Source organism: Oreochromis niloticus, linkage group LG12 (genome assembly GCF_001858045.2).
Source record: "Oreochromis niloticus isolate F11D_XX linkage group LG12, O_niloticus_UMD_NMBU, whole genome shotgun sequence".
Classification (NCBI taxonomy): domain Eukaryota; kingdom Metazoa; phylum Chordata; class Actinopteri; order Cichliformes; family Cichlidae; genus Oreochromis; species Oreochromis niloticus.
In genome coordinates this window covers 34,596,391-34,618,417 of record NC_031977.2, presented here as the reverse complement: position 1 = coordinate 34,618,417, position 22,027 = coordinate 34,596,391, and the positions used below count along the sequence as shown (strand labels likewise).

General features: G+C 42.0%; 1 protein-coding gene across 7 annotated transcripts in view; it reads left to right on the top strand.

The window, feature by feature from the left end:
* The window catches only part of wdfy3 (WD repeat and FYVE domain containing 3), a 112,021-nt gene that overhangs the window by 51,259 nt on the left and 38,735 nt on the right, over positions 1-22,027 (top strand). For 5 of the 7 annotated variants that reach the window (XM_025911978.1, XM_025911979.1, XM_025911977.1 and 2 more), the window contains 7 exons: positions 279-468; positions 797-1,011; positions 3,563-3,675; positions 7,740-7,977; positions 13,533-13,633; positions 19,258-19,476; positions 19,964-20,148. In XM_025911978.1, coding sequence (XP_025767763.1) covers positions 279-468; positions 797-1,011; positions 3,563-3,675; positions 7,740-7,977; positions 13,533-13,633; positions 19,258-19,476; positions 19,964-20,148 — 1,261 coding nt within the window. The remainder of the gene's footprint in view (positions 1-278; positions 469-796; positions 1,012-3,562; positions 3,676-7,739; positions 7,978-13,532; positions 13,634-19,257; positions 19,477-19,963; positions 20,149-22,027) is intronic. The other 2 variants (XM_019365766.2, XM_025911976.1) reach the window with 1 other exon arrangement.

Genomic DNA, 22,027 nt, shown 5'->3' with positions numbered 1-22,027 from the left:
ACAGTAGAGCAGGAGTTGTAAACAGTTGCGACTCGAGTGGTTTAGAGAGTAAATAAACTTCCATTAACGGGGACAATCAGGCTTCTCCGTGGCCAAAACTCCAACATTCTGATCCTTTATGAAAAGAAACGTTTAGATTTACAGATGAAAGGAGCAAAGTATTCACAGTATTTTTACCTTTTACCCATTTTTGTGTGAAATGTTATGTGAAAATTTTCATACAGCTTGCTTTGAAAAAGCCAATTTTGACTTCTCTCTCTCTTCCTTTGTGCTCCCAGACACGGTTACTACGGTACGTCGGGCCCCCCTGCACCAGTGAAGGCACTGACTGACCTGAAGCTCCACTTAACGAACTCCTCCCACCCCATTTCCTCATTGTCCTCAACAGACATGGTGGTCATCCACCCAGGGGCCGTGCTGGCCATGGTGGACCTGCTGCCCTCCGTCTCCTCTGACAGCCAGCCAGAGGTGAGGAAATGCAAGGCAATGTGCTTCCTGTCAAAGTGGGTGAAGGGATTCGATGGCAGGCAGGAAGTGCCTTTTTCAGTTGGGTTTTTCACATCAGAAGGCAGCCAAACAGTGTGAGTCAGCTACATATGTGTGTTTTAGGGAAAAGTCAGTCGTATTGAACGATTACATGCAGGTAATAAACTTTCCAATCAGTGTATTGCCCAAAGCACCCTTTCACATTTACCTGATTTTGCTTATTTTTACCTCTTTACAGGAGGATTTAAACTAAGCTTAAGTCTTAGTCTTGGTTTTAACGTCTAAAACTCCAACTTTCTGCTCCTCCCAGCATGCCCTCGACCTGCAGCTGGCAGTCGCCAACATCCTGCAGCTCCTGGTGAACAACGAGAGGAACCAGCAGGTGTTGTGTGAAGCCTGCCTCCATCAGCGACTGTTGCAGCGCTGCAGCCAGGCCCTCAGCGATGAAGACCACCCTCTGCACCCGCCGCTGCAGAGGATGTTCGAGAGGCTGGCCTCGCAGGCCCTGCAGCCGATAGCACTCAGGTACTGAAGCTGGCCATTTTGATAACATGATGTAGGCACCAACAAACCTAAACTGAGAAGCTTCAACACTGAAATGCTGCCCCAACAGTGACTGTTAAAATAAGAAGAGCATAAAAGCAAGACAACTCAAAAAATATTTTAACTATTATTCATTTTTTTGAAAATCTAAATTAAATTTCAGATGAAATCCTTGACTAACATCACAGAAACACACGAGGTCAGATTAGTTGACTGAGTCTGGCTAACATTAGCAGTGCTATCACCAGCTGACACCTGCACAGTCCGTTTACTCTGACGCAGCCTTCCTTTTTCCAGATCAAAATAATGCAGTCCCAGCTGGAGCCAATCAACATCTTCTATATTAATGAAATATGAATTATTTGGCTAATTACTGTTTATAGTACAACCTTAAACCCAACCCCAGACTCCCCTAACCAACATTACATCAAACCTTAAGTCAGTGCAGGTTGTCCCTTTGCCTAAAATACCCCCAAATCTTTATGAGGCTTTCTCTCAGACTCTTAATTATAAGCACAATAAACCTCTGATGCACACCGTTTTATGAGGTACTTTACTGCTGATCGAACAGAATCGGCAATCAGGCTTAAATAGTGAACAAATACATCACATGAAAACAGATTTATCTGTGGTGAAGTAAAATATATAAAGTATTAGAGACAAAAACGTAAAGGCAGTGCATTACTTTGCTTTATGAAGGTCCATCACTGTCCATAACTGTTAGATGGAGGAGGGATCTAAATCTCATTCATAACCAAATATTGGCCCAGTTTATTATTTCCACATGAAAAAAGAGAAAGTTTAAATGTCATATTGATATAAAATGAAACTGTGCCACTTCATATTTTCAGTATTAACATCCCAAATTGTGTAGTTTAAAGTCTCAGAGAGAAGGTCGTCTGTTCAGGGAAAGTTGACCTTCAGCCGTTTCTTGGTTGTAGCGGGGTTTTTTGTTTTTTTTTTTTTACTTGGTTTTAGTCGTGTTTGTGACACGTGTCTAACATTATTTTTAAGTTCAATTTTTAACTCCATTTAACCAGTAAATAAGAAACCAAAGGACAGACCCACAAAAACCTGAGACCAATGAAGAGATGTAATACCTCACTTTCAGGTTTTTTTAAACATTAAAGTGTTTTTCTAGACTTTGCTGCACAAACCTGAGCTTGAAGCAAATAATATTTTATGAACAAAATAATTTTGTTCTTGGAAAGCAGTTTTGTTTTTTTTATCATGCTAATGTGCATTTGCATTGTCGGGTTTCACTGAATGGAGGAGAATTTTATATGCAGGCAAAACAGAGTGATTCTCATTTCCCGCTTGACTTGTTAAGTGAGATGGGAGATTGGGGTTGAGGGACAAGACTGAAAGTTATTTGACATGCACATGGTTGGTTGTTTTCATATGTTAATGCGGCCTGCCTGGCTCACATTCTCTCCCTCCCGCCGTAATTATGCAGGGGGTAAACGTATCGCTGTCTGTCAGTCTGTTCCCCATCCTTCCCTTCACCCCCCCCCAGGCTTACCCTTCATATTTCCTCTCCTCCTATTTTTTTCTTCTTCCCATTTTTATTTTGTTTCTGCTCTGTCAACATCAGCCAGCAGCAAAGCTCCAGAGTCTTTCTGCCTCCTCGGTGCCGCTCTGATATCGTCTGCTTCCAGCCGCTGGTGTCGCACATTCAGCGCTCTGACAGCAGACACAAACCATCACAGCCACACTTTGCATTCATGTCACTTACATGCCAGTCAACCATGTCACTGACTTTGAAACAGACTGAAAATGCTGTTAACCTCAGCTTTTTGAGGAGTGGAAGTAACTGCTGACTTAACAAACTGCATCCAATTAGGATGTGCTTCGCTGCTTAATGAGAACATACAGGACATCGTATGACAGGGGGACCCTGTGGGAGTGCAACAACTAAACCCAGCAGTTGTTTTTAATTGGTTATTTAACAGTGTCAGAGCCACGCACTGAAAAGCAGGAGTGGGCCTAAAAGAGTACAATAGGCCTCGAGGCTCATGCTTTACACGAGCACGGCAGAGGTACTATATTTAAGAGATTTCTGCATTCTTAGTGGGAAAAGTTTGGACATTTCTGGGAAGGTTTCACTTATGGCTGAGGACCATCTATGTACATATTAGGGAGCTTATCTGCAAAATGTGCATTTGGGTATAGAAGTAATCATTTTTGAAAAACACCTCCCTGTTGATGCTGAGCCAAATGTATGCGCACTTCCTCTTTCCACATGTTGTTAATAGGATGATTGAAGAATAAAGTCAAGCTTTAGTTTAGTTCCTGGCCTAAACAAAAGCTCTCCTTTTAAAGCCACTGAAAGGACTTTTTGATTTTCAGTAACAGGAAAAAAACAAACTGAGGTTATTTTTAGCTAAAACAGGAGCGCTACTTTAAATACAGTTAATTAACCTGAAATAAAGGAAACTCAACAGTGATACTGGCCTAATAGTTTTTTCTTTGTTGATGTATATTTTTCAAAGTCTTTCTTTATTCCTGACTTCCTGCTTATCTTCCCCTTCAGGGAGTTCTTACGGCTTGGAAACCCGTTGAACTGTGGCGCCTGGGACAAGAAGCTGTTGAAGAATTACCGAGTCCACAAACCGAGCTCTCTCAGCTACGACGCCGAGATGAGAAGTAAGATTGTAACATTTGATCATCATAGTCACTGTTCCACAGATCTCAGGTGAAATATTCCTGCAAGTGTTTTTAGTCGGAGATTTAAATAAAACACAAGTTGGGTTTTGGTGTTCTTATCAGCTGTCAGTCAGTTACACTTAACAAGTCCATAGACTGGATCATACCAACTACACACACTGCATTCACACAGACAGAATCTATCCCAGGATACATGTATTAAACTGCCTGTATTAGTATTTGTTGTAGTTGGGTTACAGGCCTCAAATGTATTATTAAAGTGCTGACTAAAAGGTGAACACCTTTGAAACCTCTGTATTTCTATTTTATCACCTATCGCAGAACGCTCTTTGGTATTAGTCGAACAAATATAGTCTGTTTTACCTACAAAGGTAAAATTCTCACTTTGTAATAGCTGAGAATTGAAGAGCTCTTTTCACAGCAGCCTTCCAAGTGCAGCTATGAAGGATAGTGCCACCTGGGAGTGATTCCCATCTGCCAGAGTGATGCGGGCTTCTCCTGGGAGAAAGTGTCATTTTTATTTATTTATTTTTTAACAAAAGCTTGGGGAAAAAAAAAAAAGGAGAATCATCTTTTTTTTGCTCTTGGATGAATTCTCCAAAGAATAACATGTGATTTTAGAGTATGAGCTTTACTTAGTTTCTTAACGCCAGATTAAATGTTCAGATGGTCCGTGTGCTTTCACAGTGGTCAGAGGAACAATCTGAATTAATTAGGTATGAACTTTACAATTTATCCAGAGCTCCTCATTTCCGTGCCAGATCAAAGATAGAAGGCAAACCTAATCAGGTGTCCTTCCATGCATCCGTGTTGTTAACCGCTTATCCAGTTGGGGATCTTGTGAGCGCTGGAGTTTATCCCAGCTGTCACAGGCTGAGAAGCGGCATGAACCCTGAGTAAGTCATCATGCTATCAAATGGCTAACAGGGCGACACAGACGAGCACACTCATATCCAACCCTCCTACCAATTAAATCTTCCTGTAATGGTTATTTATATGTTATATATATTCAGTGTGTTTGCAGTACAGAGCCGACAGCAGCTGACAGTAGACAGAATGCAAATATGACTCGAGGACTTATAGATACACTAATTAGCGCGTGGCGTCATTTCAACATGCTTTGGCTGCTTTTCATTTCGTTGCTTTTTGGAAGCAGGAAGTTGTAAGAGCGGTCTTCTTGTCCACTGATTAAAGCGATGTGTAAACTCCATGTTTAAACAAAGATCGGCTCGCCTCTGTGAATGTAATGCAAATGGCTTGTTTTCCATCAACAGCTGCTAATGTTTGTAATTTTCTGGGCTTCTCAGCATGTCTTAATTGCTTATTGTGTCTCCTCCCAGCTGAGAATGGATATCAAGGCCCCAGTAATTACTGCTCTTTACAGACAGCCACTGGGAGAGCACATACTGCCATCTTTCTCTGTCTGTGAGAAGAGTCTGGTTTATTAGCTGCCATTGATGGCTGTTGTAATTCTTGCTTTCATCCAATTCGTCTTTGTCACATCTGCTGACTCTTTAGAAACGAGACGACCCATGTTCTCAATAGAAGGTGAAATATGTTACCTTAGCGCGGGACGTTATTATCGCCCTTCTGGGGCGATGAAAATCCAGGTTTGATTTAATGTGGCCTACTCGCAGTTGGTGTTTTCAGTGCTGTGGGAGATTTCTTGGGCGGACCAAGCTGTAAGGAGTTTTTATCACTCTCTCTGAATCTAAATCTAAATGGAAGATAAATGTTATTTTGAATAAACAAATGCAAAATTTGAAGTGCTGAAATGCTGTCCAGACATTTTTAGGACTTGTAAAAACAGCAGAGACACCACTGTTAGATGGGGAGATGAAACAAGCTGCATTAAACTATGAGTTTTATACATTTGCATGAAAAAGGCCTCTATAGTGAGAAAAAAACGTTTATTTTACTGCTCCGGGGTTTTAAAATCAGGCTATTTTTAAGGTTTAAGGTTTTTTTTAAAGTTTGATTTTGATACTTTTTAAAAGTGTAATAGCCAAATTTAAACTTGACTATCTTGTATTATCTTTCCATGAAGACCTTCTGATGTGTAGGGAAGGCCATGTTAATTCTTGGCCTCATTCTTTACAGTTTAACTAGTCAATAAGATTTCTGACTTTAGAACAAAACGTTATGACTGTAACTCTGGTTCCCTGAAGAAGAGGAACGACGTGCAGCACGTACAGTGTGACGCCCCCGCCTGTGCCAGCTGAAGACACCTTTGAACCACAGCTTTAAGGCAGATGACCTGTAATGACATATCTGAGGCCCCGCCTGCACATATACGTCCCTCAGTTCGATAAACGCTCCTGGCTGAGCTCAACTTCTCAGTGGGGAGACTTTGTCTTGTACCTCGTTCCTCTGCTTCAGGGAAGAGAAGTTGTTTGCTTTCAGTTGATTCACTTGGTAGCACACATACAGTATGGGAAGGATGTATAAATGCCCCCAGGGTTGTCACTGAACCAGAACAAAAGTGTGTGGTGATGACCAACTAGCTGCAGCACAGATATCACTCACAGGGACCCCTTTAAATGGGGCATGTGAAGTTTCCAATCCCCTGATGCTCTCACACCCTGAGGCAAAGAGAGACTTTTGGTTCTGTGAGACGCAACGAAGATAGCCTCCATAATCCAGTTGGAGAGCCTCTGCTTAGGCAGTTTTAATCTCTGGCTGGATTATTACAGCAGACAAACAGCTTGGTCACATAAACACACATTCTGAGTGCGGTCAATGTAGATTCACAGCACACACAGATGAAGGTTCCTCTCTTCCTCAGATGGAAAAGGATGAGGGCAAAAACCGAGAAGCTGAAAACTGTGTGCCAGAAGCATTCAGGGACGAAGCATGAAGGTCACCCTCTCTTTACTGAAGGCAGCAAAGAGGGAGTTCGAAACAACCCAGTGTCATGTAAAAGAAACTTCATAGCTATAGAGTCAAAAAATGGACTCCAAGACGATGTGAACCTGGCATCCAGCTCCAGACAGGGTCCATAGGTGGGCACAGTGATGTGGTAGTGGTTTGCTCCGTGAAGCCATTAGCTTGGAGACAAAATCTGAGAACATGGGCCGGCGGATTTTGATTGTTGTGACTCTGAGCTTATGAAAATTCCCACGAGCTGTGACGGTTTCCGAGCTGGCAGAGGGGAGCGCTGCTCACCTGCAACCTTTTCGCTGCTTGGTGGAAGAGGGAAAAGGGAGATGTGGTCTTGGCCAGCCTGCACAGCAGCAGCGGTGACAGGCTGGCTCACACGCTCATCTACCAACTATCCATGAATGTCCAGTCCAGCATGTCATCGTCGTCCTGGTGTGCATGCAGCTCAGGCTGCAAGTTGGCTCGTGCCTCACATGGTTATGGCTCACGCTTGGCTTAACCCATCACCATACTCCATGTGTTTACTCAGCTGTTTGCTGGGTCATTGACTGAATACTTCTTGCCTTTGGACTCAGATGAATCTGGGTCCTTAGACTCTGAGGGGAAAGAGAAATGCCATGCAACAGCAGTCTTTCACAGCTCTACCTACAAAACTTGAGGGGCTTTGGGTTAAGTCAACCCTCTCATACTGTGGACAGTCTCCAGGTAGACGGGGCATTCCTCATGCTGGTCTCTGTCATGCACAGAGAAACTTCACCCCTGAGGACAGGCTTGCTTCGGTTTGCGACTCATACCAAAATGACAGGGGTGTCTATTCGCCGGCAGGGTCCACATATGTCATCACAGGTCATCTGCTTTAAATAGAGGTGTCTTCAGCGAGACAAACAGCTGCGTGATGCAGTATGTGTTGTACAAAGTGAAGGAACTGAAACAGAACTAGAAAGTTTTACACGTTTCACAATTACATCTTTCTGTTTTTGAATGTCATGAATTAAAAAGTAAAGTAAGACTCATAAGCGTCCTGAGGTGGCTGTTCTTGTGATATGACGCCCTAGAAATAACATTTGAATAACAGCATTGTTAACCAAGCAGTAGCCACCTTTCAGTCCTGGATCGTGGATGTTGCATCTCTTGACTCTAACCACGCCTTCTTAATCTCACAGACAGCATGACCACGTCCATGGAGGGCTTCGGCCCCGACAGCGTCTTCACCACGCCGGCAGAGGACAATGGCCAGTATCGCATCAGCCGCAGCCTCGTGCGCTCCGCTGAGGGCAGCACCGTACCCCTCACCCGAGTCAAGTGCCTGGTGTCGATGACAACCCCCCATGACATTCGCCTGCACGGATCAGCTGTCACACCTGCATTTGTGGAGTTTGACAGCTCGCTGGAGGGCTTTGGGTAAGTTATGGTAAACTTTAACAGACCTTAAGTGCATTTGGTTTTCCAGTCATATGCAGTAATGGTTATATTTTTGATTATGATATTTGCAACAATGTAACATTATTCAGATGAGACCTTTGTTACTCAGTTCTTTGTGACATTTCATTTCTGGGGCCCAGTTCAAAAATGCTAACGTGTGTCTTTAACACACCGGACTTCTGATGTTGACACACAGGATGTCTTATGATTAAGTTCTGGGAGATTATAACCTGACTTTAGCCTGACCAAACTTGGCTAAACTTGGATATCAGGAGACAGAATTGATATGTATGTAACAGCTGCTTGCAAAATATATGCTGGCTTCGAAGCGCAAAACGAAAACCACCAAAACATTTCAGGAAATCACAACAATTCAAAGACATAATTTTCTGTTTCTGTACCACTTTCAGCCCATGCACGAGTTCAAAATCATACCGAAATATTTCAGCAGGGCGTTCGTGTGATGTGTTTTCAACATTTCGTGACATTAACACCGGGAGCTGCATCTCTCTTCACTCTTAAAATCACAGAATAGCTGTGATTACTGTGATTACTTTTCTCCATTTCAGTGCTTATTAAAATAAAAAAATATATTAATGTGACGATCTTTTTCAGACTTAAGGGGAGGCGAACAGCCTTTGGTGGTCCCTTTGGAAAATGCTGATGCCTTTATGGAAAAAAATATGTATATAAAGAAAAAATATTTCCCATTGCCTCAAAGTATAAATTGTAAATGTTATATATCCATATAAAAGTGGCAGACTTGAGCCTTACAGTTATTTTGCATGAGAAAAATCAAAAACGTGCACTCCCATGATTGAATACTCTTATAAGATATACGATGTATATAAAGCATAAACACTTCCTATAACTTTTTACAATTTCCTTACGGGTGGAGTAACAGATGGTGCCCATTCTTTTGTAAACCATTTTCACTCTAAATCTCTTTGTGGATCAATTTTCCTCGCCGGTAAAACACGCCTGAGGGTGTAACACTATTTCCCCCCGCCATAAACAGGTTGTGTGTGTGTGTGTGTCTCTTAGCAGTACCTGCAACTGTCTCAGCAGGAGCCTGTTATTCGCCTCCAGTTGTGGAGCTGTGCATACAAATAGGCTTATTTTCCCCCTTGTATGTCACACAGAGCCCTTGGCTGCTCTTTGTGCCGCGGCTGACGCCGTCCGCTGCACCCCGCGGTTTGTGTTGTGTGTTAGCACCACAGTCAGCGCAGGGGTCAGAAGACGGTGTGTGGGCTGTGACCTCAACACTTCGCCTCCATGCTTTTGTGGACATGTTGAGCTGAGACACAGTTGTGATGTGTTACATTCTCCATTAATATTCATAAGTGCATCTTGGAGAAGATGATAGTAGAGGTTTTCTGTCAGTGTATTTAAAGGTTGGTTACTGTGATCTAACTGAACCGGATTATTAGATTGCCTTGGCTGGGGAAACGTGTATATTCATTCAGTTTGCATTTCTACACCCAGGGTCCTTCAGTCTTTTGTAAGACTAGACTTGATTTAAAAAAAACTGCAGTGAGATTCTCTTTACCCTGACGAAAAAATGCAAGCTTAGCAGACCAAATATCTAAATTTGCACAAAATGTCCCGTGGCAGTGACTCAGCCTGTAACATAACAAACAGCAAGTGGAAGCAACAAACTGACATCCAGCACTTTTTCAGGCCCTCGGTTGCCACGTGGTTTAACCACCTGTTTTTGCACCACAAGTTTTTACACCAGCATGTACACTGAGGACCGCAGTGATGTCAGTACTGCACACAATAAGTCAGCACCAATCTTCCAAATCAAACATTTGTGTAAGGGTGTCAAACAGGATCTGAAAATTCAGCTTTCTACTCTAGTTGTCTGTAGCAGTGCTAGCATCACCACACCAGAAGTATGAATAAGTTAAGTTATTAATTGTATAAAATATTATACTATTAATATATTTTCTACAATTTTGCAAAACCATTCAGCGGCCTGTTTCTGGCCCCCTGACTATATATTTTTAACCACCGTTATTTAATGCCAATTCCTGTCTCAGAACATGTAAAAGTATTCAGTTGTGGCACAGATGAGCTTCTATTTCACAGGCTTTTCTTGGCTCAGACTGGGCCTTTTTCAAGGGTGACTGCACATAACCACAGTCAGTCTGCATTAAAGCGAGAAGTCTGTGTTGCCTTACTTAACTGAAGTCTGGCTCAGAGTCTGTCCCAGATGATATAGGATGAAATGTGAGTTATACTATGGACAGGTCATCAACACTGATGGACAGACAACCAACACTCTCACATCCACACTTACAGCAAATTTAAAATGATTAGTTTAACTAATGAGCCTGTCTTTACCCGACAGGAGGAATCTTTGTTTAGCTCTTTAAAAAGTGTGCACCAACTCCAAGAAGCCTCTTGTAGTGTCAAAACTTCCTGAGATTGTCGGGAATCAAGCATGTGATTCAGTTGCTTTTTATCTACTGCTTTTGAAAAATCCCTCCCCCTCTGAGCGATCGCACTTCCAGAGCATTTCTTAGCTTTGCTGTTTCCTTTGCTCAGAAGAACCTGTGCGACTCATCACAGCAGCCAGCTCAGAATAGAACATGGAGTTTCTCCTGAAAACGCAGCAAAGCAGCAGCAGCAGCACACAGGCAACGAGGCAGTGGCCCACTTTCTGCTAAACAGAGGAGGAGACACACGCACAACGACACTCATACATCCAGAGAGAGATCGCCCCTCCTTTCTCTCCCATCTGTCAACATGAAATATTGATGCCTCTGCTGCTATTAGGACTCTCATACACAGACGCACTCTCTATAACACACAACATGCTTACACAGAACCAGACACATGCACACTCACCCACATGAGGCCAGGAAGATGCTATCAGTCTGGAAGGTTAAGGGTGGAGGAAACACCTTTTTTTATTTGATTTTTTTAAAGAATTAAGAGAAAACATTCGCTGGAAGAAGAGAAATTAGCATGACGTGCCGGTGAAATCCCTGCAGTGCTTTTTTTTCTTTCCTTTTTTCTTCTTTGTCTTTTTAATAACCTAACCTGAGGTGATGAAAGAGACAGCTACATGTAGTTACTCTGAGGCAGCAGGGCGGTGTACTTGTTAGTTTGACAGGCTGTCTGTTAAACTGGGGCCCAGCGCGGTGGCTCTGTCCTTGAGAAGTGTCCTTGAAAAAATTTATTGAATCCCTGCCAGCCTCTGGGATGGTGTTCTTTAGCTACCCCTGACCTCTGACCTTCCTGTCCAGCTGGAAAAAGAAGATGAGGAGGTGGAAAAAAATCAGGTCATTGTGGGCTCCGTGACTGTGGCTATTAAAATGCGGAATTTGTGGCGGACAAATAAAAATGAAGGTTATATGTGTGACTGTTACAGTTATGTCAAGATAAAAGGAGATGCTCACATTGCTTGTGTAGTCCAGTTTTACTCATTATCATGAATAAATCTCATGAAAAATGAGACAATGAATTGTTTTGGGTTTCCAGAAACTGATATGTCTGTGTCCAGTTTGAGCCAGTCTGTACTTTATTCCATTACACATTACTGCTGCCACTGAAAACCAATGAACTTATAATATAGAGAAGTCACAATATTTAAATACCTGGTGACACTGGCCTCACTTTGAGTGCATGAGTTTTAGGACTCATGAGTTCAATGGTTGATTCTTTCTGCACTACATACATGCATACATGGATTGGTTTGTGCTTATCAGCATAAAAACAGCTGTTAAAATTGATGTTCATTTCCTCTGAGTTGCGGTAAGTCAACTTTCTTTTAAAGACAGAAGTACAGAAATAAATCAGTCAAGCTTTGCTCTCAGTTTTAATATTAAAACTTTGGGATTGCAGTGAGGTGGGTTGAACTGCTTTTATATTAGAAAAACACATACACGTCCCAAAGATGGATGTGTCCCACATCTAAAAAGTTTACACAATGCAAAAGTGCCTTAAAGTTGGAGTTAATTAAATGGGCAGCAGAGAGCAATTCCTCTTGCTGCAGAAAAAGAAGTCGAGAAAACAGAACTCAGTTCCTTGATCTGTGACCCTGGTGAACACTTTCCTGATGAGTTTATGGTGTTGATCATTAGTTTAAAGTCTTATTGAATACAACATTTAGTTTTTTATGTGTCAATAGTCCCCATTAAACAAAAAAGGACAATAAATCAGGGTTTAGTTTGGTGTTGGTACCTTGTAGCTGAGAATAGTGCTCACCGTTCCTCAGTTTCTCAGTCAGATCTACCCCTCACTCACTGAGCTTAATAATGTGACCTTATTAAGGTCGCATTATTAAGCTCAGTGAGTGATGTAACAGTGACATCTTTGGTTTACGATCTATGCTTCATAAAGATGAGACTGATCATATATTTGCATTTATACAGTTAGATATTTCTGCTGCAGTTTTGCAGTTTCCACTCAAAACATAAATGTAAATTTGCAATAAAATAACAGTTTTTACTTTACAGTTAAATAACTGTAAAAATAACTGAAATACCTGCAAATCTGTAAGAACAGTTGAGTTTTATGAATACAGTTATTCTGTTGTTTATAAAAGTTATTTTACTTTTCAGTAAAAGAACTGTAAATCTGTAGTAAAATAGTAAAACTGTTGTAAATAGCTACAAATTTACAGTTATTTTAATTTGGCTTTCCAGCTATTTTAACTGGGTTTGTGCAGATTTACAGTTATTTTAATTGGGCTTTTTGCAGTGTCCTCCAGTGCAGCTCAGTTCAACTCTGTCAGGTTTCTGGATGAACTGGCCTTCACACACTCTAAGGTCTTCTTTGTCTCCCCTGAAGAGGGGAAAAAAAAAACCCAAATCCCCAATCCCCCTGTTCATTTCCCAGAGCACCAGTGTCTTCAGTGCTGGTTCAGGATGATTAGAGAGGAGAAAATGGCACCTTCACCGAGGGCAGTGAGTCAGCAGAACGCAACGCCAACTCACAAAGAAAAATCTTTGTAATTCTGTCGAATGATTGCCAGCCTTTGTCTGCAGGAGAAGTCCTTGAGAAAGTGGACGACAGTGCATACAGACATCAGACTCGAGCTTATTGAGGACTTGTGTATGTGGTCTCACTGTGCAGGCATCATCCTGTTTTTTGACGATTAATTGGAATATTAACATCATTATCATCACTATCAGCAGCAACCTTAGCGAGTGCAGGGGGGCTGCAGCTGACTTTGAGCAGATTTCTTTTGAAAAATGATTCTGAATGTGCGCTTTCATCCCACCTCTATCTCCTTCTCATACATAATTAATCCGCGAGTATTAGGCAGCTCAAAATTTCCATATTATAATATGAAGCTTGTGTTTTGAAGCGTGTGAATTACCATACTGTTTTCTGGAAGTTGGGAGGAATTTTTCTAACAGTTTATCTAAGCGATGGAGCCAGACTGGAGCGGACATTCAGCAAACGCGCAGTAAATCTCTCGCGCAACAAATGCGCATGTAAGCTGTTGACGTGTTTTGTGTTTGTCACGGCCGTTTCCCCAGATAGCGGCCGTTAATCTGTCCTCCTCTTGTCCCGTGCAGGTGCCTGTTTCTGCCCAGCCTGGCGCCTCACAATGCTCCCACCAACAACACCAATGCTTCAGGTGTCAGCGATGGAGCAGTGCTGAGCGGGATGGGCACAGGTAAAAATAGATCATTGTGCTGGGTCAGATTCCATTTACTGTAGCACAAAGGTCACCAGCTGGTTGAGCCTCGGGGTATCTGCTAGCATGAACGTGGAGGCTGATTTTATAGGTTAACCAGGCACAGCGGCCCACCGAGCTACACTTTGCAGCTGAAACATAAAGGTCAGTGACATAACTAATTCTAGCCCTTACAATAACCAAAGAACAGAGTAGTGATGGATTTGCTTTTCTAAAAATGGTGAAAAGCAGAAAAGTCACATGCTTAATGTGCTGACTGTTTGTCTTTGCTGCACGTAAGCAGAAAATGATCATTGCCATAAACAAAGGTCACCTGACTGACAGAATTAGGAAACAGCCTTTCAGAAGTGTTAACACTTGGAGGTTTGACGGTATCCAAGTTACAATTGCTATGAAGGCAGAAACTATCCATCAAGACCCCAAATGTTTCTTATGCCAGGCTGTAAACCTGCTTTTGTGCTGTTAAACTGCCTTTTTAACATGGAAGTCTGTGGGGATGGATTCACATAAGGGGAACTGCAGTTTTTGTCTGTTCTGCATTAAACTTTGGCACCATTAACTCCACCAGTGCTTTCCTGCAGTGACAAGTAAAAATTATAAAGACTTTTTAAAACTCACATGCAATAAACTGCATGGTCTAAGGAGCTTGGAAAGAAAAGCGTCTGGACTTCTTTGAGTTGCTTGAAGACGTTTCACCTCTCATCCGAGAAGCTTCTTCAGTTCTAAGGGTCAATTGGTGGGGAGTCAATAAAGTGCATGCTTTTAAACAGTGAACGGTTCTTTCAGGCTGAAATGTTTTTATCACATCAATTAAACTTGTGCTTTTATTCATTCCAACTGCAGAAGCTTTATTATACGCAGGTCTTCTGTCATAATTCTTCAATTAAATGAAGGCAAAGCCTCCTTTGATCGCCTCCCATGTGCTCTGTTAAGGTTGCTGCTTTGTGTTGTTAATACAAACTCAACACTTTGTGCAATGGTTTCACATTTACAGCTTTCCATTGGACACAGCAAAACAGAGAATGGATCAGTGAGACAGAAGAAGAAGATGAAGATAAAACTGGCTGACACATGTAACCACTTTATGCACCTTTGTGGATTTTTTTGGTCACTCTGTAGAGCTCCTTTCAGCTGCTCCCTTTTTCACCCGGGGTCACCACAGCGGGCAACTCTGCATGTTTGATTTGACAGAGGTGTCCTGATGCAACCCCCAGGGGATTTGCATCTTCTCGTGGGATAGAGTCGGGGATCTTTCGCTTGTTAGGTTCATGTGTAAACAGTTAAACTATGGATGGCCTTTATTTATGGCATAAAGGCCCTTGTTGCTTTACCGGCTTTTAATTAACTGCCAGTTTTTATTAGAGGAAATATGGTACATCTGATGTGGGGAGGAAGTGAGAATTTAGCACAAGAGTCAGCGGTCTTTAGCTGTAATCATATCCACAAACCTTCATCTGTGTCTTTATGAGAACATGTCAGATCAAACTAGATCAGTCATGTTGTGTAAGTGCATCAGCAGCTCCACTCTTCGTTCAGTCCTCTCTCATGAAAAGAAGCAACAGGAAACTGTGTAAAGCAGAGTATTCGAGTGCTGCTCGTTGGATTTCACTTCTTGCAAATGACTCACTCTACAAGTTCATTTATGATGCTTCTTTTGTCCTTTATCCTGTTGGCTTGTTCATTTCTATTGTTTCAGAAATGGTAACTTGACTGGTTCTTTGGCATGCACACTGGGATTGAACCACCAGCCTCCCGATTAGTAGATTAGTAAATGACCTGCTACACCTCCTGAGCCACAGCCGCCCCTTAAAACAAGCGTTTTAAATTGATGAGTAAGAATAGATTCATCTGCACCGCCTGCGTTTCATCCCACCTAATTTCAGTTTTAGCCCACAGGTACACGGAAACACATAAACATACAAGAAAACTCTTTGTGCATTTCCCTTTTTTGCTTGGTGTTTAATTAATTTTTAACGACACACATCCCACTCGGATCACCGCGTTCGCCGCTTCGTCTCGTTTTTTCTGTTTATGTTCTGTCAGCCTCGTTGTTGTTTTCTCCATTTTAGCGTCATCTTTATTCTCACTCGCCTTCCTGTTCTTTAAAGGAGCTGTGTGTTTTTGCAAAACCTCTTTGGATTTCTTTTGCTTTTGATTTTTTTTTTCTGTTTTCATCATTTTTCATTTTTTTATGCAAAAAGAAAAACAAGCAGCAGTATGTAGGGTATGCATATCTTGAGCTTCAGATCTCACCTGTCCTTGGGCCGTTAGTTTTAGTGTGTTAAAAATAAAATGTGTTTGTTATGAAAAACCTCATAAACAATATTGATATTTTACAGAATAGATTTTATCATCAAAACTGTCCGCGATGTTATGCTTGAATTTTTAGTGTAGCCTCATTTAGTATTTATGAAGCACAGCTAGACTCTCCTTTCTCCTCTTCCTCCTAGTCCACCCTCCTCTCCATCCACTCATACATTACTATCATTCCTCCATCTGTTTACCTATTCATGTTGCTCCTTCTGTGCTCATCCACCCCACACTGCTCTGCTCTCGTCTTCTCCTGCTAGTCACCCAACTCTATTTATAGACCTCACTCTTTCCTCCCTCATTTCTTCCTGTCATTCACATTTTCCTTTTCTCTGTCCCTTTCACTGCTTATCTCAGTCTCCTCCATTCTTCCTCCGTTTCCCTGCCCTGATTCTCTCCATTCTTTGTCACTTTCCCCTTCCATATCCTCATTTATCTCTATCCCGTCTCCTCCCTTCCTCTCTGTTTCCTTCCTTCCACTTCGGTCTGACCCATATCTGTGAATGACATCATCCAGAGGCTCATTCATCAAAATATCTTCATTCTGCTCACAACAACACTGTTGCACCAAGTGTAAATTGATATACATAAAAATTAGATGTAATCCCTCAAGCCAGTTTTCTACAGTTTGTGATGGAGTCCACAGACAGCCCCATTATTTGGTCAAGTCTGATAACCATTTGAGTGACAACCTCATCCCGAGCCACAGACTCTGCTCTGAGATATTTTCTAACCAATCTGCACGACAGAGTACTCCATTCTGCCTTCATGTTTTGGCAGCTTACGTCAACGCCGTGTCACGTAGCTTGATGTTGGTGAAAAATTTTAGCTCATTTTAATGGTAATGCGAGCTACTGTACGCCTCGATCTACCCCAGAGGCTGAATTAAAATCTTTCCTACACCCTCAGTGTGCTGTTCTGCAGCTCTGGCTGATCATACATAAACATGGCATAATTTAATGTGGTGTATTTGGCACAGATAAAGCACTGAAGCAAAACAAATGTTTGCAGAATGCAAATCTGCACCAGGAAAAAATGGAGAATGACTCAGAAGAAAAATAAGAGCATTTCTTCATAGGTGTGATAAGATGAGTCAAATAGGTTAGTTGTTTGCAGTATGTCACATTAATAAATGCAAGAAAACACAACATTTAAGATCAGAAATAATAAAAGATGAAAGGACAGTAAGTCAAAGATCAAGCCTACAATAACTCAGTTTCTAGTTTTCTGGGCTGGCAAGACGAGAACAAACACACTCTGTCCAAAAAATATGTAAAGTGACAAAAATGTCTGAGGAAAAGGGTTTCATCACAAACTGATGAAAGCTCAGTTTTGGTCCCCGAAGCTTTACATCTGTACGTCTCTCTTAAAACAGTCCATTGAGCCACTAGCGATGTTTCCATAGATGTAGGTATCATGGCACCCGAGTACAGTGTGTGGATGCATGAGAAAAAGAGACACAGTCAATTCACTGGTCAATCTACATTCCACGGCCAGTGAATAATGACTGAAATAACACGTTATTGTCAATAGAAGTGGGCTCATAGCAGGGCGAGTGGAGATATTTCAGTCAGCTCACTTGTGGAGCAGCTCACGTGGTGAGAAAGCCCAGGGGAAGACTCAGGATACACTTCAATTCAATTCAATTCAATTCAATTCAATTCAATTTTATTTATATAGCGCCAAATCACAACAAAAGTCGCCTCAAGGCGCTTTATATTGTACAATAGATAGCACAATAATAAATACAGAGAAAAACCCAACAATCATATGACCCCCTATGAGCAAGCACTTTGGCGACAGTGGGAAGGAAAAACTCCCTTTTAACAGGAAGAAACCTCCAGCAGAACCAGGCTCAGGGAGGGGCGGGGCCATCTGCTGCGACCGGTTGGGGTGAAAGAAGGAAAACAGGATGAAAGACATGCTGTGGAAGAGAGACAGAGATTAATAACAGATATGATTCGATGCAGAGAGGTCTATTAACACATAGTGAGTGAGAAAGGTGACTGGAAAGGAAAAACTCAATGCATCATGGGAATCCCCGGCAGCCTACGTCTATCGCAGCATAACTAAGGGAGGATTCAGGGTCACCTGGTCCAGCCCTAACTATATGCTTTAGTAAAAAGGAAAGTTTTAAGCCTAATCTTGAAAGTAGAGATAGTGTCTGTCTCCCGAATCCAAACTGGAAGCTGGTTCCACAGAAGAGGGGCCTGAAAACTGAAGGCTCTGCCTCCCATTCTACTTTTAAATACTCTAGGAACAACAAGTAGGCCTGCAGAGCGAGAGCGAAGTGCTCTAATGGGGTGATATGGTACTACAAGGTCATTAAGATAAGATGGGGCCTGATTATTTAAGACTTTGTATGTGAGGATTTTGAATTCAATTCTGGATTTAACAGGAAGCCAATGAAGGGAAGCCAAAACAGGAGAAATATGCTCTCTCTTTCTAGTCCCTGTCAGGACTCTTGCTGCAGCATTTTGGATTAGCTGAAGACTTTTCAGCGAGTTTTTAGGACATCCTGATAATAATGAATTACAGTAGTCCAGCCTGGAAGTAATAAATGCATGAACTAGTTTTTCAGCGTCACTCTGAGACAGGATATTTCTAACTTTAGAGATGTTGCACAAATGGAAGAAAGCAGTCTTACATATTTGTTTAATATGTGCATTGAAGGACATGTCCTGGTCAAAAATGACTCCAAGGTTCCTCACAGTGTTACTGGAGGCCAAGGTAATGCCATCCAGAGTAAGAATCTGGTTAGACACCATATTTCTAAGATTTTCAGGGCCGAGTACAATAACCTCAGTTTGATCTGAATTAAGAAGCAGAAAGTTAGCGGCCATCCAGGTCTTTATGTCTTTAAGACATTCCTGCAGTTTAACTAATTGGTGTGTGTTACCTGGCTTCATGGATAGATAGAGCTGCGTGTCATCTGCATAGCAGTGAAAATTTATGCTATGTCTTCTAATGATGCTGCCTAAGGGAAGCATGTATAATGTAAACAGAATTGGTCCTAGCACCGAACCCTGTGGAACACCATAATTGACCTTAGTGTCAATTATGAGGCTACGTGTCTCCAGTGGCTGGGAACACCTCTGTGGCCTTCCTGAAGAACTGGAGATGTTGACTGGGGAGAGGCCTGTCTGTTTGATCCACAATGTGGACCCATCTATTATAGATGGATGGATTTAATATAGAAAGCAGTGAGATAAAAAGAATTGTGAATTTTTAAAATATATATATATAAAAAAAATAAACCTCTGTCTTTTCTCACTCCCCCCTTTCTTATCCAGGTGAGCGCCTGTTTCCTCCCCCATCAGGCCTGAGTTACTCCACTTGGTTCTGTGTGGAGAGGTTCAGCACATCCCCTCAGGCCCACCCAGTGCGGCTGCTGACCATCGTCCGTCGGGCCAACTCCTCGGAGCAGCACTATGTGTGCCTGGCTGTGGTGCTGTCAGCCAAAGACCGCTCGCTCACCGTCTCCACCAAGGAGGAGCTGCTGCAGACATACTGTAAGTGGCAGCACTAGACTTAAACTCCGGTTTACAGCATAACCACAAGAATGAACAATCCTCCGCTGCACAACCATCCTCTAGACCTCTATACTTTGTCCATGCTTTAAGGTTGTTTTTGGTGAACCATCAGGAGAAAATTATTATCTCAAATCTGTGAAATCTCAAGCTTGTATGCAAAAACCCATCACTTTTTTGGGGGGGGATGATGCACTTTGATAGAGTATATAATCCCAGAAAAGAAATGAAAACTTTCTGTTAGACATTTGAGTTTAAAATGCTAGTACAGTTTTGTTTAGAGATTATATTTGATAAATATGACCTTTCCGGTGTTACAGAGAGCAAGTGGGAGAAATGTGCACTTTCTGTTACAACCAAACAGGCTTCCTCTCTGGGGCTTTTACCCTGAGCTAATATACTCACTTCTGCTGGAGCTCTCTGACTCATTGATGTTGCCCCCTGCTTCTCTCTGCCTTCCCCCATCAAGCAGCGGATGAGTCTAGCGAAGAAGCCTCCTTCTATGAGATCCTTCCCTGCTGCGCTCGATTCCGCTGTGGCGAGCTGATCGCTGAGGGCCAGTGGCACCACCTGGTGCTGGTCATGAGCAAAGGCATGCTGAAGAATAGCATGGCCACGCTGTACATCGACAGCCAGCTCATCAGCACTGTCAAGGTAAAATTAGTACGCGACATGTCAGCAATAACCAACATCCACATTACAGATCTCACGTTGTTGTTCCTGTCAAGATTCAGCTGTTAGGAAAACTGTACTAAACTGTCCACTTGTAGTCCAGTTTCTGTTGACCAACCACGGGTGAACAGGCTTTGTTGCATGCAGGTTGTTTGTTGGAAGTTTTTTTGCATGAACAAAACAAGACACTTGATATCAAACAGGAAAACTTATTCCCTGTTTCAAACACATCTTTACTATTATGAGCAGAAGGACTATTATGTACCCTGGTAAAGGTGCAGTAACAGGAGGATTAATCTAGCTTGCCAGTATATCTTTAATAGGATACATCAATTAAGTCTTGCAATAAATGTAGATGGATTTGTGGGTATAAAATCAGACTATATGTCATATACTTAAAAACTATCTTCATCATCTCATATTCACTGTTACCTGTTTTTAAACACAGCTGCTGTCTAAAGAAACAGTGAGCTAGTGCCCAATTTAAACCTCTGAGTGTGCTGATAATTTATTATACATCAGTAGGTAAGTACGCCGGAACGACGGCTTTGTGTTTGGAAGTCGTCCATAATTAGCTCGTCATATTTGGATCTCAGATCACGGTTGGCGTTGAGAAGCAGCAGTGCCGTACATTTCTAACTCCGACCTTTAAACAGCAGCTTTTGAGTGCTGCAGTCAGCAGACTGTGATGTGGTTTGTGGTTCAGTGACTTTAGATTCCCCTGAGATTAGACCGCAGAATAGGGAATAGGCTGAGACCGCAAGTCACAGCTTCTCCTTAACGGCACTGATAACAGCGGCTTCATTTCCTGCCGAGGGCCATGTACAGGAAAAAACAGGCTGGTTGTGTGTCTCATAGGGGTCTAAGTGTTCTTGTGGTTGCATTTAGCTTGTATAAGAGTGACAGTAAAGCCAAAATCTTTAGGTGTGCAGGCACCTCCCAGGTGGTCTAAATGGCAAAATGAGGAAAGTGGCTTGATCTGTGAATAATGAATCGATGATACGTTTTATTTCTGACATGAAGTCTGCTCAGAAAACTGCTGAAATGCTGTTTTGCGCTGAGCAGTATTTCTCCTTTCATATCCCTTTTATCCCTTCCCATAGTCAGTGTGTCTGCGTCACTCGCTGTTGTGCAACATCAGGCGTTTTGATTGGTCATAAATGAATCTTGTGATTTTAAGAATGAACTATTAAGGCCCTACTTGTTTAAAAAAAAAAAATGGCCATCACAACTTGCAAAGGCTCCACATGTTTGTTTGTTTGTTTATTTATTTAAATAAAAAAAAATAATAACAGAAAAAAGTTATCTGTGTCAGTATTATTACCCCCCTGACCTTTTTATTGAGCCTTAGCACAAACCACTGCTGTACAGTGACGTGCTTTAAGTTTTTAAAACCCAAACTGTCTAAAATCAAGTTAAAACTGAGTTTATCTTTCAATTTACACACAGTATAAAAACTTCAGCAAGGGTTTAAACTGTCACTTGAGAAAGCATCATGCTAAAAACAAAGAAATCAGTTTAGACTTAAAATAATTGCTGATGTACACAGGAAGTGCATCTTTTGGTCAGATAAAACAAACTAGAGCTCTTTGGCCACAGAGACGCTGCTTATGTTTGGAGAAAGAAGGAGGAGGTGAACAACCCAAAGAACACCGTCCTCACGGTGAAACATGGTGGTGGGAGCATTACCCTGCGGGGATGCTTCAGTACTGGAACTGGAACTCACCTGGACTCAGCAGTGACTGCAGTTTGAAATACTTTTGGATTTTTTTGAGACCTTGAAACAAAACATGGCTCCTGATCTCATTGTGGATCTTCCTGCAGTACAGATGATTTTTCGAATGTCCCTCTGTGGCCGCCG